This window comes from Mchenga conophoros, linkage group LG15 (genome assembly GCF_057382185.1).
Source record: "Mchenga conophoros isolate Kocher_MC1m ecotype Shallow Benthic linkage group LG15, M_conophoros_male_GT1.1, whole genome shotgun sequence".
Classification (NCBI taxonomy): domain Eukaryota; kingdom Metazoa; phylum Chordata; class Actinopteri; order Cichliformes; family Cichlidae; genus Mchenga; species Mchenga conophoros.
In genome coordinates this window covers 37863289-37879916 of record NC_140540.1, presented here as the reverse complement: position 1 = coordinate 37879916, position 16628 = coordinate 37863289, and the positions used below count along the sequence as shown (strand labels likewise).

General features: G+C 43.1%; 1 protein-coding gene across 9 annotated transcripts in view; it reads left to right on the top strand.

Moving 5' to 3' along the window:
* Positions 1 to 16628, top strand: part of ephb3b (eph receptor B3b) — a 58476-nt gene that overhangs the window by 24479 nt on the left and 17369 nt on the right. For all 9 annotated transcript variants that reach the window (XM_085247989.1, XM_085247985.1, XM_085247982.1 and 6 more), the window contains exons 2-6: positions 3818 to 3882; positions 8389 to 9061; positions 12245 to 12400; positions 13318 to 13653; positions 16480 to 16604. In XM_085247989.1, the coding sequence (XP_085104115.1) occupies positions 3818 to 3882; positions 8389 to 9061; positions 12245 to 12400; positions 13318 to 13653; positions 16480 to 16604 (1355 nt within the window). The remainder of the gene's footprint in view (positions 1 to 3817; positions 3883 to 8388; positions 9062 to 12244; positions 12401 to 13317; positions 13654 to 16479; positions 16605 to 16628) is intronic.

Below are 16628 nucleotides of genomic sequence, written 5' to 3'. Positions count from 1 at the left end.
AGCAACTCAGAGGAGAGGTGGGGAGAAGATAATTAACAACTGAAGAAGCCCCGAGCAAAGGATTATGGGAAGGGAGTCATTAGGGTTTGGAGTTGAGTTTATTTTTATGTTATTATGGGTTTTCCTGGACGCAAAATCTTGCTTTTGTCACGTTTCATTAACACACAAGTTAGTGGTAATTTCTAAGGTGAAGCCGTTTTCTTTTGCACTAATAGCAGAGAACTTAGTCGGCTTGATTGTCAAGGTGGGAAAAGAACATTTCATTAAAAATATTAGTTTGGTGACTGCTGTCTGAATTTTGAAGAATCACACATACCAAAGACATCCACACTCAGAAGCTCAAAGCAAGACCTGAGCTAAATCACTCACCTGTGTGCTCCCTGTGACCTGCAGCCTTCACCCTGAAAACGACTGCGCATTCCTCCCTCTCAATAATAGCCTTTCTTCTCTTTTCCTGCTCTTCTCCTTCTCTTTTTTCTTTCTTTTAAGAAGTCTGCTTGTTTGAACAAAGAAATATTTTAAGAGGCTTGTAACTCTGTGTATGCGTGTGCGCGTGTGCGTGCTCGTACGTTGGATGCGGCCATAAGGACGAACGCTTCAGTGCCCTCCCCTGTTATTAGGCCTGCCCTGTCATTACAGGATTAGAGTGTAGGGGTTTGGCTTTGCATGCGTGTCTGTATGCATGTGTGTGTGCGTGTGTGTGTGTGTTTGTGTGTGTGTGTGTGTGTGTGTGTGTGTGCATTTATTTGCCAGAGTGCGATCTCTCCAAGCCTGTTTGTATTCCTACAATTTTTCTCACACAGTCAGAGGACACAGAGAAAACAAATGTCACAGCCGTTTTTTTCCCCCCATGGTTTTTATGATAATCCCCGGTGCATTTGACCTCTACCATAAATAACACTTTACTAAAGCAATCCTTAGGTTACTCAAACAGTGACTCGCTAATTGAAAAGTCTTTGTGAGCAACAGGGGGTTGAAAAACACCCCCCTGAACAGCGCATGTCACATCACTGTGCAGCAAGAACACAGGAGCACGGCTGCAGATATTGGCGTCGAAGGCAGAGAAAAGAGAAGGAGATTTTAAAAAAACAATTTTTTTTAGTTGAAGTAGGAGAGAAAAGTGGGACAAGTAGAAGAAACATAACAAACTGGGAGAGTTGGTTGAGAAAGAGATTGAAAAAAGGAGAAAGTGTGAGAAAAGTGAAGCCTTGTGCCTCTCTGTTTGTGACCCATCGATGCCTCGCTCTCACCATGTGTGTGATTTACAGCAGCCAATTTGCATGTTCGTTTGCCTGATTTCCTTTGTTTGCTCCCTTCAATTTTCCCCTATCTCAATTTACAAGATTTGAAAGAGTAAAATGAAATGCATAGAAGGCAAACCAGTGCACTCAGTGTGTTTAGAAATCATCTCAGAGTCTAATTGAGATTTGTTTTTTTTCTTAACCGACTTGTCCTTCTGGTTTTCTTTCCATTTATTTTTCTTTTGTCTCACTCGGGCCCTTAAGTCGTGCTGCCATTATAGTCTTCTAAGCTTTCAGGGCTTGTTTCCTTTACAGAATACCTTTCGCTCTATAATCTAGTTCCTTCTGCCTCCTTCTTGTCCTTTATTATCTGTACGAGTCTGCTTTGCACACTTTATTAGATTTTTTTTGTCCGTGTATTAGATAATTTTAAGATGCTTGGACTTTCAGTCCAGGCTTTATTCTTACAATGTGCTTGTAATGCCAGGTGTGTTATTTAAAATCACAGCAATATAGTGGACAGAGCATGGCAGGCACCCATACACACACACACACACACACACATCCTGACACACATACACTGACAGAGAGGGAGCGGCCGGGTTAGGTCAGGGTCATTCACCACTTTTGCTCTGGCCCATTGACTCAGGATTGGTGCTCCACTTTGGGCACAATGCAGGACTTTGCACCAAATACACACACATACAATTGTCCTCTGACACAGACTTGCAAGCACACAGTTATGCACGCACACAAAACACAACCCCGGCCAGATCAAACAATGCAGATGCAGCGAGAAAGGAGGGTTTCAGCGATGAGTGTGCGGTCTCGAATCATCTGCTGTCCCAACCACTGAGTCAGGCTGGACAGGTGTGTCTGTTTGCACTTTGCATATCTATCTCTCTTTCACGTCACGTCCCTTCTGCTTCATCCCCGCATCCCATTCCTTCCCTCCCCGTTCATCTTTGCGTTTTGCCGTGCTGTCATTTTCAGCGAGGCCAGCTCTAATGACAAGCGAGCGCATCAAACACAAGGCCGACTTGTAATAATAAGTACCAGGCAGCAAACATATATAATTTTCACCTCACCGGCTTACCTACCTGCACGGCTGTCAGTAACAGGTCCCAAATCACACACTGTCACAGTATGAGTCACAGGAAGTCCTGCAGCTAGTGAGTGCTGGCCCATTCTCTGAGAAAACACAAGCAGGCCCTCAGTTGCTCACATGTGGCTACATCTGGTTACAAAGGGAGCTCTTAGCAAACACCACGTTCATGAGTTCCCTGCTTTAACACTGGAAACACATTGAGAATATTGCAAACCCGCTAAGCAAAAGGAATCACTTATGATAAAGGCTTTGATTTGGCTCATGGTGACAGTTTTAGACCTTTTTCAGTCAAAGTCTGCAGGGGTGAAAATGAGTGGGACTTCCCCGTTGTAAGAGCATAACACTTGGACAAAGTTAGATATAATTCACAAGGGGCTTGAAGTTCTTTTTGTTTGCCTGAATGTAGCAGTTGCTTGATGTGTGGTAAAAATCCTTGAGTTATAGTATTGTACTTATACCTAGGACCTATTTACAATTAGTTAGCAAGCCAAAAAAAAGAAGTCTGCAAAGACTTGGAAAATCTCAAACTTCATTTGATGACCAAGCACTCACTGGCTGCACCGTTTCATCATCTTTCACTATCTTGTAGAACAGCACAGCGGTTGAGATAATAACGGTGGCTGCACATCATGCCTTGAGCGCCAGGTAGTAAAAGACTCGACATTTATAGTCTTCCTTCCCCGCTCTCGCAAAGCTCCCATCTCTGCCAGTAGAAACAAGAAAGTGGAAAGTGGAGAGCAAAAACGGTTTTGCAGGGGAGATCTCTGTCCACTTCAACTTGCGCGAGCCATTTGTTGATGTTTTTGTGTGTGAAATCCCCCGTGTGTGGCATATAGATACGTGTAAGAATGTTCTAAACTGAAGTGCCTTCAAGTATTGACGCAAAACGAATCCTATTGAAGTTTACCGACCTCTGTTCCACTCGAGAGCTCCTCTTTTGTGACACCAAAATTTATTGCCCCTGCTCTCCATTCAAGTATTCTGTTGGGTTGTATATCTTGAGTTTTACAACTGTGTCTATATCTTATCAAGTGTGTGTCTGTGTGTCACGTGTTCTGTGGGAAGCGGAACTGTTTCGCAGTGAGAGCTTTGTTTAAGGGAAACAACTAATTGGGACTAATTAGCTTAATGAGGAGCAACAGTAAAATATCACACAATACCTCACTGATCACCTATCGGGACCTTTGTCTGTCTCGTGTTTCATCTATAATACATTCACTCACACACACCCACACATACTCACTTGCACTTAAAGTACTCCTTTGTCTAAATCAGTTCAGTTAGTTGTGAGCTTGTGTGTCCTTTATTCACAGTTTTCTGAAAGCAGCTTTGGTCAGAGCCTCGTATCTGTTCCTTGGATCATTTTGCAAGTTTTATGAGATTGTTGTAAAACAACTGAAAGTTCTACTGATCTCTTTTTTTCTTCCTTGTTTGATTGTGTTGTTTTCTTTCTGCTTCCATTTTTCAGAGACGTTGATGGACACAAAGTGGGCCACGACAGAACTGGCTTGGACTGCACATCCTGAGACTGGGGTGAGTTTACTGGGCATAGTGTGCATTGTGTTGTGTTAATAATGAGCAATACTCCAGGCTGTTTTACCATTTGATGCAATTAAAATATTTTAGGCAGCAAAACAAATGATGCACTGACATCTAATTCACCTGACTGACCTGATTGACTCCCTCTTGCCTCCTCTTGAAAAATGCAAAAAAAAAAAAAAGCATTGGTGTTGTCATGAAGTTCCCTTTTAAACGCTGATAAATGTCTCAGCACCCAAATCTACCTTACACAAAGTGTCCATGACAGCCTCACATGGCTTTCCCATGTGGTCTCCACAATGAGGCAAAAAGAGCCTCGACCCCTCCTCGGATATACTTCAAAGACTGCCAGCACTCCTCCCTTGCCTTTGTGTGGTCCTCTGACTTGGCCCTTGTGTTTTGAACGATGGGCCCCCTTTTTTTTAGTATATTTTTGCTCTTACCACAACACACTTGTCAGAGGATTCTTCCCCAGCTGTTCAAAGTCACCCACCCTCCTTATGCTCCTTTTCGCCTAGCCATTAAACATTCACTGTGCCAGACACACACTAGCCACCTCAGCTGTAAACAATCAGGAGGACAAACCCTCTCACAGCCTGGCATGTCCCATTTCTGTTCCCCCTTCCCTCCAAACACACACACACCTCTTCATCCTGTTACGCTACAATGCAGCGGTGATGCTCCCACGAGGTCCAGGCAGACATGGTTTAGGAACCTAAAAAACATGCCTCTCTGTTTCTGTTCCAACAATCCTACAACAGATGCTCCTTCTCAGTAGATGTACATACAGTAGCTGCCCTTTTGCAATCCAGATTTCCCACATTACCTGCCAAAAGGGTGGAGATGAATTTGTCCCCTTGGCCCTTTTTTTTTTGGGTGGGTGTGTGTTTGCAGCAGAATGTGCCACAGACAGCATTTGTTGTCCCTGAGTTATTTTTCCACCCTTTGTGTGTTTGTGTGCGCGTTTTCCCTCCTTTTATTTTTTCCCTCCCTCCCTCACTTTCACTCTCAGTCCCTCGCTCTCGCAAAATCAATCGTCCGTGTTGCCTTGTTCCTTTCTTCACGCAGACTTTTATTGTATACATGTTTGTTTGCTCTCGCAGTCTTGCGGTGGGAACGACCCAACCTGTTTTTGTTGTGTGTGACGAGTGTTTAAGAGAAACCGATGCCGTGGATAAGAGGACAAACAAAGCAGCCTGCGGGGAAAGGGACGAGAGAGAAAGAGAGAGAGAGAGAGAGACAGGGTTTCAGGAAAATCCAGAGCAATGTCCGTGCGTCAAGAAGGAAAGAGTGTATGAGACAAGAAAATCAGTTCCTCAAAAAGCAAATCTAACACTACACATTCTCTCATTCATGCCAAACACGAATCATATCGTCTCCATCTTTTTAAATAACATTGCAAAACACATGCAAATGAAGCTACAAACATAAAGCTACACAGAAGCTGTGTTTGTAAGCGCTGATAATCGTAAGGAAGTGTCTTTACATGCTCCAACACTAGGTTGTTGTGTTTTACACACATTCTTTTAGTATATTCTTTCACGTCTCTGTTTGCTATGGTATGTGCGTTTCTCAGTCTGTCTGCATCTGTCTTTATAGACTGTAGCATCTCTGTATGAGGCATGGATGCATGCAGCTCAGCACCAGTTTGGTTGATGCGTTTGGATTTCCAGCATTCATTATGCCTCCATGTGTGACGTGTGAATATTTGTCTATAAATCATGCCGTTTATGTTCCAAACCAGATGGGCGAAGAAGGGGGAATTCCGCTGAGTAGCTCTCCTCAGACCCGGAATGATACCCACAGGGCTTTCCCTAAGCATACGTTGACAACAATATCTGAAGTTAGCGAGCCTACAGAGATAATAAGTATTGTCGGTATATGACTGTCTCCTTCACAAGACCACCTTCCCTGCACAAAACGTGTCATAAACAAGCTGGAACAGTATTAAATTAGCCTTAGTGGGATTATTGAACCGGCTAAACAAACAACAAAATAAAAACACACTAATTGGTTGCATTGAGCTTGTTGGAACTTTCAGCATTTCAGGCAATGCCTAAAGCTAATAATAATAGTTTATCCATGTTGCCATGAAGGTTTCTTAGAGTAAATGTTCTCTTTTAATTCATCCAAGGTCGAAGGATGAAAAAACATGATAAAACTGGCAAAAAAAACAGCTTTAAATGATGATTTTGAGAATTATTGTTGCACCAAAATGTGCAATGTGTAAGGCCCGTGCGTTGCCGTCTGGAGGTGAAAGTTAAAGCTTTGATTGGAAAGGACAAAGAGAAAACAGAGAGGCTCGCCAATCTTGCATAACAATTCATCTTGTTGAAAATCGACGCCAAGAAACTTGACCCTTTTTTGCACAACATGCTTAATTCATTCAGGCTTGGTAAGCAGGCTCTCAGATTGTTTGCCCACTGGTGCATGTCTGACGGGGGGTTGGTTGACCCCTTTCTAACTGCACGCATACACAAACAGACCCACACCTATACATATATATATACTCTCAAACAAACACACAGAGTGAGCACAAACTTGGCCAGACAAGCTCGCATGAGCAAATTTATACAAACGCACAGCCACAAAACACTTGGCCGTATTGCTCTTTTGCGCAGGGTGATTTATTACACTAAACTAAATACCCATTGACACTTCATGCTTTTAGCCATTCCATTGACCTGGCTGGTGATTATCGATTCCCTCTGGTCGCTTCCTCCTTCTCTCCCGCTCTTGTGAGGCCATCATTTTAATGCCACAGCCAAACTACACCCATTCTTCCCCCTGTGTCCCTTATGGCCTCCACGGTCTTGGATGAATAGCCTTGTCTCCACCACATCCATATCACAGCCTTAATTAAGATGCTTCAAGCTCAGAAGGAAACGACTGGCTCTGAAGAGGAAAAGCGGTATCTATTTACCCGAGTGTTGAGGAAGGCAAATGCTTTGAGGTACAATCCAGCCCCAAGAACATAACTGTAGAGATTTAATTTTACTATAGATATCTCATATAGCAATGTCTCAGGTTCAGGTAGCGAGTTCACCACCAGTTACGCTAAATATGCACTATGCATTTGGTGTATAGTTTTAGCAGTCATCTCAAGGCGCTTGAGGATATTGCAAGGTAACGACCCTACAGTAATACAGAGAAAACCCCCAAAATCAAACAAATTCTGAGCAAGCACTTGGCAACAGTAGGAAGGAAAAACTAGCTTTTGGCAGGAAAAAACGTCTGGTAGAAGCAGAGATTAATAATGATCAATACCTAAATGCAAAGTGGTGTGTTAGCTTTTGACTGCCCTGTGACTTATTGGTAAATGGTTTATATATAGTCACTCAAAGCACTTTATAGAACTTGCCCCATCCATACATCACTTTTTTCAATGTCTCACATTCTCACACATTCACACTCCAGTGAATGCATCAGAGCAACTTAGGATTCAGGATCTTGCCCAAGGATACTTTGGTATGCAGACTGGTGCAGCTGGCAATCAAACCACCAACCTTCTGATTAGTAGGTGACCCGCTCTACCTCATAAGCTACAGCCACCCATTATTCCCTTCTCTAGTATTATTTTCCTCCCCTGTTCCCTCTACATTTAATGCTCTAAAGCACTGGCATGTCTTTTGCATAGCACTGTTAACTACTGTTGTATTTAAACGTGTCTAAAAATACTTTGACTCAAATGTTTGTCTGATAAAAGAAAGGGGAGCAGATCCCTCAGCGTGCGCACACACGCACGCAAACACACACGCACACACTTAGATATATTATACACACAGGAATTGCTGTTTGAAGTGAAATGATTTAATCGCGGTGTCCTCATTCGAGATTGAAAAAAAGAAGAAGAAGAAGAAGAAAAGACATAACATTAACGCGTCTCACAGCAAAGCTTTTACAGTCTGGTTTGCTTGCACTCATTTAATGAAGCTGGTAATCAAAGTTTAGAACATTTAATCCCATTTTATCCCGAGTAATTCACCCCCTGGGTACTGTAGTAGCATTGAAAGATGTAGAGTGTAAAAACAGAAAAGCATGAAGGTTAACTGCCGCCTTTTCCCCGCTTTTATTAGAGGACGTTGCAGTCATTGCTCGGTAATTGAAGCGTAATTGGTTGTGAAGCAGTGTGGCTGGTTCTTCCAAACAGATATGAGGTAAACATGCTTTGGTGGCTCTGTGGCGAGGAGGTGACAGGTTCCTGTAATTGTGATGAATTTGCAGTCCTTGTGCCTGGCTTTTCGCCACACTAATCAGGAATGAAAGGTGCATCATGGCAAAAGCAAGGGAATGGAAGTAAAAGAAATACAGCTAAACTGAAAAAGTCCAATTCTCGCTCCCTCATGACTTGTGTCCTGGTACTTTAATCACTTGCTTTTTATGCCACTTGATTTAATGTAGCTCATCTAGGTTCGATGGAAGATGCCCCGCAGCAACTCAATATCTATCAGACATTTACAGCTGCTAATTTTTCATGTTCTTCATCTGATTTCTTTTCAGTGGGAAGAGGTCAGTGGCTACGACGATGCCATGAACCCCATCCGGACGTATCAAGTCTGCAATGTACGTGAGCTCAACCAAAATAACTGGCTACGTAGCGACTTCATCCCGCGAAAAGATGTACTGCGCGTATATGTGGAGATGAAATTCACAGTGCGTGACTGCAACAGCATTCCCAACATCCCTGGTTCCTGCAAAGAAACATTTAACCTCTTCTACTATGAGTCTGACTCGGATTCAGCTACGGCTACCAGCCCTTTCTGGATGGAGAACCCTTATGCGAAGGTTGACACCATCGCCCCAGATGAGAGTTTTTCCATGCTCGAGTCTGGACGGGTAAACACGAAAGTCAGAAGTTTTGGCCCGCTGTCCAAAGCTGGCTTCTACTTGGCCTTCCAGGATCTCGGTGCTTGCATGTCGCTCATCTCAGTCAGAGTGTTTTATAAGAAGTGCTCCACCACAATCGCCAACTTCGCCGTATTTCCCGAAACGGCAACGGGGGCTGAAGCGACATCGCTGGTGATAGCCCCAGGAACTTGTGTCCCCAATGCCTTGGAGGTGTCTGTGCCGCTGAAGCTTTATTGCAACGGAGATGGGGAGTGGATGGTTCCTGTAGGAGCCTGTACCTGCATGGCTGGTTTTGAACCGGCCATGAAGGACACCCAGTGTCAAGGTGAGTGTTTTCACAATATATAATTTAGGTCAGTTTATGACGTGTTGTGGCGGATTAAGTGGATTAGACATTCTTCAACAGGTTGCTCAAGGTTCAAACCCACAACAGAATAGTGTGCTACTTCATCTTATGTTACAGTCCTCAGATTTCAGGATGGAGCCTTCTTACGAAGATCATATGAGAAGACATTTACGTTTACATTTTGGGAACATGGAATGGTATTAGACTAGTGGTCCTAGTCTTCACAAAGACTTAACTGCTGTGGAAAAAAACACACTGATTGCCTGAGAGATTAATTGGACATTATTTTGGCTACAGGATACACTGTTTTATGCTGGATTGTTCACTCAACACATCGTAATGAATAATTTATTTTATCTTGTTTTCTTTTGACATGTTAATCCAGTGATTACAAGCTATAATAATACAGACTAGCAGGGCTACGCACTCCCGTGACCTCAGTTTTGCCTTGAGGTTGGTTGCAAAATGAATGCGCAGTGTGTTGTCTCTTTATGAAAGCGAGTGGCTAATGGCTTCAGGTCTGATGGAAAACATGACAGGTTCACAGAGGTGAAAGAGAAAGGTAAATTTAAACAGCAAGGTCCCGACTGAAATGGAGTGCAGGTGACAGCATGAGAATAATGAAGGATAAATGGAAAAATTTGTGCTTGTGTGTACGTGGGTGTAAAATTAGGCCTGGGCGTGCAGAAAGTGTGTGAAGAGTGAAAGAGCGATCTGGTGAGGTTATTGATCACGTGAATGCAAGGTGCCCCGTGCGTGTTCGCTGGGCTTCGACTTCGGCGGTGATCCCTGCCTGTCTGGGTCCTTCTTCCTATAGAAGAAAGCGATGACGCTGCACAGGCCTTATATTTTGTATCCACTCCACTCCAGGAGTGGGTGGATACTGAATATGCGCTCACCTTTAGAAGGAGAGTGTTTGCACGAGACAAAGGGGAGAGTGTAGTATATCTAAAGTGAACGTGGTTAAAAACTCATTTGTTTGTTTCTGGCACCTCAAGGTTGAAGCTCTGGTGACTGGCCGCTGATAAAATGCTCTCTAATCACTAGAAACCACAAGGGATAAATCTCGCTTTCTTGTTCTCGTTAGGTCCTCTCTCCTTTTCCTTCCTCTCCTTCTATATTATTCCATGCTCATTTCTCATCACCCTTTTTCCGTGCTTTTTCTGTCCTCCTAGCATACAGTATCTCTTGCAGCTCTTCATTTCTCTCTGCGCCAGTCTTTACTTCTCCAATTCCTTCCTAATCTGAAGGCCGTTGTGCTCATTAATAAGCCACTAGAGTTACAGTAAGGATGTCAGTATTAATATTAATCGATGAGCCTTTTTTGCCTTCCCACTCATTAGCTGCACATTTTTTACCCCCAATATTCTTTACTTTTTCATGCCTCAGACTTTCCAATTTCAGCATACATTTTAATCAGTTCCTTAAGCTCTATGTTCTGCATGAGAGGATAAGACACAGGGGAGCGAGGAAGAGGGGAGGTGGGGGTCCTACAGGATTAGCATTTTCTATGCCTCCACCTCTTCCACCTCTCCCTCCCTTTTCGCTCTACCCCCTTGTCTGTCTTTCTTCCTCATTCTTTAATGGTTCCTCTAAGGGAAAATAGATAAAAGGAACAGGATGACCCCTTTACTCGCTGGAAGTGATTGATCAGCGCTTTCAACCTTTTGGTGTAAAAAAAGAGGCTTCCTTTAACGGGAATGCTTCTTCAACATCTTTGCTAACAGTTAAAAATATTTTTTTTCTTGCCCTGTGAGCTCAGAATTAGCTTGCAATTTGTTCTGTGTTAGGTGAAAAAATATGAACAAATTTGTTTAAAGAAACTGTTCTGACACCTAAATTCAAGGTCAGTTCTTTATCTGTTTATCAAACCAAACTTCCTGTTAGCCAGCAGTGTGGATAACTCTGACAAATTGGTGGGAGAACAAATATACTCAGTGCTAATGTACACGGTGCAGCCAGCTGGTGGTTTTGAGCTAATATTGAACTTTCAGAAGCAGGAAAACAGCAGGAGCAGTAAGTGGTCTGCTGTAAATTTGACCTCTGACCTCAGTCGTTTTCAAAGGGGAGCATAAATCCAACATGGAATCTGTGACGATAATTATCATTCGGGGGGGAGGACAAACATTGCAGTTTGTCCTTGACGTTGACGAGCTAATGCGCTAGTGGGTCAGCTAATCAACTGGCCCTTGTAAACTTTGCCTCTCTTACCTGCTCCTGCCTCTCTTTTTTTATTAGGCATGGCGGCAAACTCATTCATCTTTTAACAAGACAGTTTATGAAAGATATGGAGCCTACCCAAGCGTCCTGAATCACAATGTTGCCGTTACAGTTTCCCTGCACGTCTGTAACTTATCACACGAGTTATAAACGTCCAAACAGCAGCTATAAATGGAGATATGGCATTTTCAAATCCTAGCAGTGTTTTCATGTTACTGACTTGCCTTCAAGAACCAGTTTAGGTAAAGTTATGCTGAAAGTAGTTTCCTGTATAGAAGTAGTCTCAGTAGAAATACAGAGAAAAAACAATTTTTAAAAAAAAGAAACTTTGACATGGTCTCTGTCTGTATACAAAGATTTATGTTTGCACGTTTGCATTTCCTGATTTCCTCACTTTGCAAATTCTGAATACATCGTCCACTAAGTAAATGTTATTTGTACATTCAAAAATAATTAATCAATATAACATAAGCACACCAGTCAGATTTTCATGTTTTTGACACTGCGTTTTTAGGAGACCTGGGATGCCAATGTTACCTCTAAAGCACTTCTGTTGCTTCTGTTGTTTAAGTGTGCTGTAGGCTATAAATAAAATGAACATGGCAGTCAACACAAACCGACATGTTTGATGTATAGTTTTTTCTTCACTTCCAAAAACATAATTTATGTAACACAATTCAGTGGGCTACATACTGAAATTAGAAACAAAGTATCAATCCTATTGTGCTAGTATTGATCCGAGACTACTACAAATACTATAGTACTTTTTCCACTAAAAATGAGTAGAATTACAGGCTATTGGCATGGATTGGCAAAAGTAAAATTTGTCTTTTCATTCCAGAGTAAGACACTTTCTAAAATGATAGTGGTAAAATCAGTTTGTTTGTGTTTTTTTTAAGCTGTTGGTCATGCTTTCTTCATCATTCCCTCTTTTGCCATCAGCTTGCAGCCCTGGCACCTTCAAGTCCAAACAGGGGGACAGTTTGTGCTTGCCCTGCCCAGCCAACAGCCGTGCCAGCTCGGGAGCAGCCAGTGTTTGCTCCTGTCGAAACGGTTATTACCGCGCAGACACAGATTCTCCCGACTCCCCCTGCACTAGTAAGTAATGCTTCCTTCAGCCATCTGTATAACTCAGTACGTTTTAATGCTGACAACCTTACATCTAGTCTATTTTTCCCATCAGAACTGGGCCAAATGTGTTGTAATCATAAAGTTAAAGTTATTGTGTATTAAACGTCTTTGGATATTTCCATCAACTGCTGATAAAAGCTCCTAGCACAATGCTCCTGCCACGCCACACAGACAGCAAACAAGTCTGCTTGCTTTCCCAGCGTTATCCACAACTTTATCATCCAACCCCTCCCCTTCCCACCAACCTGCACTCACAACGTCTCTGCCCCACTACGGCCGGAAAGTGAAACCCACTTGTTTTTTTGTGAGCTTTATCTTTTTTTTTTTTTTTTACTGTTGGCTCTATTAAAAGCAAACAGACACTGAGGGGTGAATTTATTCAGAAGTGAAGAAAGAAGATCCTTTTTTCTGTTGCTGGGGTGTGGGGCTGATTCTCCCACAGTGCAGTGAGAGATAAGGCTCCGGTAATTGGATAAGAATTGCCAAGACTCTGCCAATAGTTTGTCTTGCTCGTTGCCCCCAAGCACTCTGTACACACAGACACACAGTGGAAATAAGCATGCAATTCAAATTTGAACTCCTGTCCTCTTTTTTTCTTTTTTTTAATGAAGAACTGCTGGAACAGTCTCTTGTTACAGTGAAAGAAAAGAAAATGGTCTAGTTAATGCATAAGAAATGTACTAATACCGCAGCGCAGTTATGGAATAATGAATGCATGTGTGTGTAATGATATATAAACTGTGCTTTCCAGTATGAATCTTTTGTCTATTGTCCTGATGTCTCTGTGCTGTCACCAGGACAAATTTCTTTACACCCATTGTGCACGGAGATTGAATGCATTCTCATTGCGACCTATTTTCTTCATCCCATCCTTCCTTTTGCAGCCGTTCCGTCTGCCCCACGCAGCGTCATCTCCAGCGTCAACGAAACCTCGCTCGTGCTGGAGTGGAGCGAGCCTCGTGACCTGGGCGGCCGCGATGATGTCCTCTACAACGTCATCTGTAAGAAGTGCCTCCCCGACCGGGGAATGTGTTCGCGCTGCGACGACAACGTGGACATCTCACCGCGCCACCTGGGATTGACCCAGCGGCGTGTGGCGGTCCGGAACCTGCAAGCCCACACACAGTACAGCTTCGAGATCCAGGCGGTCAACGGCGTTTCCAACAAGAGCCCCTATACGCCCCAGTTCTCCGCCGTGAACATCACCACAAATCAGGCCGGTAGGTGCAGCTTCAGCACTGTGGCTACCTGGCAAAGATCAGCATTGATGTTTCGGGCGATGCCAACTTTCAAAGGCTGGGAAAAGACACAAAAGGATGTCAGAGAATACGCTCTGCGCCTAAAAAGCAGAGATCAATTTCTTGTATGTATGTAGGAGTGTGCTACATATTTTTCCTTTGAACAGGGATTGAGAAGGAAGACATTCTTCTGAATGAGCTTAGAAAGCGACCTTTTTTTCACACGCCCACAGCATGCTCTGTGCTAACACCACTGCAAATAGCAATAGCGAGGCAGTGTATATTCAAAGTGTGGAACCTTTAGTATTCTGGCTGCCCACTGGTTCCAACCCACCGATCCTTCAGCTCTCAGCAAAAACAGTAACTAGGCCAATGTAGCAATCAGAGCTGAGATGATTTTTTTTAAACCCATCTGGTATATATAGATATACAGAGTAATAGAACCCGCTATTGATAAGCCAAGTGATGAAAATAAATCAATAAATGGAGGGAGACTGTAGACCAGGGACGTCAGAATAATTGTATATCGTGCATTGGACCAGTAACACTCCACCTGTCAGTGAAAAAGGATAAGTATCCTAAGATACCTTAATATAAGAAAAAGAAGTGCAGTTTCAACAGTATGTCTCAGTTTTTCCACATGATAAAGAAAAGCTGCTGTAGTAAATGAAAGAAAGCTTTCAGCATTATTCTTTGGGCTAAAATTATAAGGAATAAATGTTTTAAATCACAGAAAAAAATCCGAAAGGTTTAGAAAGTTTCCATTAATTCACATTTTTTGTGGACATACTGTAAAAAACAAGAACTCTTCTTTTTTTAAATGGTTTGTTTATTACTTAACTACTTTGGTGCAATATGAACGGTCTTTATCAGAAGGAAAAACTCCAAATACATTTAAAGTCCAGAATGTACGCCCTCCTTGGATTGGAGTCTTTGGCCACTGAGCCTTATGTTTGACACTATAGCTGGGGGACTATTATGATCATTTTTTCAGTTACCTAGGAAATCTCACTATTCTCAGTGATGTACTTTTACTCACTCCAGTTTTTCTTTTTACTTGTAAATTGAACTCTTTGCTGCTGTGTTAAGTTTGCTCTTTCGGCTAGCCTAGTAAACACCAAGGATTATTCCTTGGCTCCTCCTCCCCCACCCTTTTTCCTTCTCTCCATGGCCTTGTCCTCCTCACCTTTGACCTTGTGTGCCTACTCCTAAAAGATTCTTTAGGAATGCCTTCTTTTTGTGAGTCTGGAACCCAAAGGCCCCACCAGCCCCACATGAGGGCCTCATTGTTTCATGGGGAGGTTTGGCGCTGGGCTGACAGGGACAAGTGTCCACCCTTGGGTGCTTGGGGTCAGGTGGGTGCGGAGGGAGCAGTGAAGAGAAAGAACAGGGCAAGAGTGCATCATCTGTGATCAGATTATCCATTTGTGTAGTCCCAAGACCATCCCTGCATGTGCAGTCACCTTTTAAGAATCAAAATAAATACTGGGTTGGTGATAAGCCCCTGGGGCCACCTCCATGGTTACTCCCAACGTCTCCTCCTGGAGGAGGGCCCCTAATCCCTTGGCTAGAGTAACCAGGGGATCTGCCTAGGAAGCATTGTCTTCTGGGGGAATAAGAGAGACAAGGAGAAATGGAATAGATGGGACTTACAAGGAAGGGGAAAACTCAGGAAAGGGGAGGTGCAGACACCAGAAAGAAAGACAGAGCAACAGAAGGTTGTCTGGTCTCCAAGACAAGCAGCGAGGTTAGAAAGGAAATGGAATGGGGACGATGAAAGAATGTAAAAATGGGATGTAAAAGTTTTTAACAAAGCCAGCGAAAACTGGTGTGTGGTATGGGGGAATGAGAAACACTGATCCAGGGATTTTCCTAAAATGAGTGCGGTACAGTATTGAATAATATTATTGTGCAACACTTGACTTCCTTCACTTCACTTTCCTTATTGACCAGAAGTGATTATCAGCACATCTGTCTTGGTTAGACAGGACATCTTGTGAAGAAGTCATAAAACTCTGGAGGAAGGGGGGGTGGATGGAGGGCCGTAGCAGTGAAAGATAAGCAAAAGAGTTGAAAAGTCCACTGAAAAAGAAGGAAGTGTATTATTTATATTCAAGTAAAGGTAATAGTGGAGATAGACAGTGGAAGGTGTGAAGTAAAGTTAAAAGGGTAGACCGAGTGGAGGAGGGAGTAAAGGAAAGAGCGGCATGGGCTTACTGTTAATGCGGCACGTGTAAACTAAGCATGGGAAACTCCAGTGATTACATGTTTCATAAAATAATTAGATTGTATGGTGTGTGCACATTTTTGTATTTGTATATTATATTCATGCGCAGCACTTAAAGAACAAGATCTTTTTCTACAGCCGAGAAAAAAAAGGAAAGCACAGCTCCTCTCAAACATTTCAACGAGATTGTGGAGTAACAGCTCAGCAGCAGTGAAGCAAGTGCACAGACACATACGTGCAAAACTCTGTATGTGCGGCTGTTCCTTAGCTCGCCCGCCGTTAATATATGACAGAGGGAACTGCATGGACCTTATCCATCAGTTTCTAAAGTTTGATTCTCTTGCTACAGGAGAATTAGACATAACCTCTCGTTCCCCTAGGACTCTGGGAGGGAGAATTTGAGCATTAGTCGGGAATGGCTCTGCATACTAACTAGTGGCCAAAGCTTTTCACAAAGCTCACAGCTAAGACTTTGTATTTGGGCTTCTGTGGACAGACAAAGGGCACAGAACTTCAAAAGACATAACACGAAAAACAATAAATAAAGCGGATTTCCCTTTATTTATTTTCCCCCTGTGAAGCTCCCTCTGCAGTGCCCACAGTTCACCTGATGGCGGCCACAGCGAGCACCATGAGCCTATCCTGGCTGCCTCCAGAGAAGCCCAACGGAATCATTCTGGATTATGAGATTAAGTACCATGAGAAGGTAAGCGCCGATGTTAGAGAACGC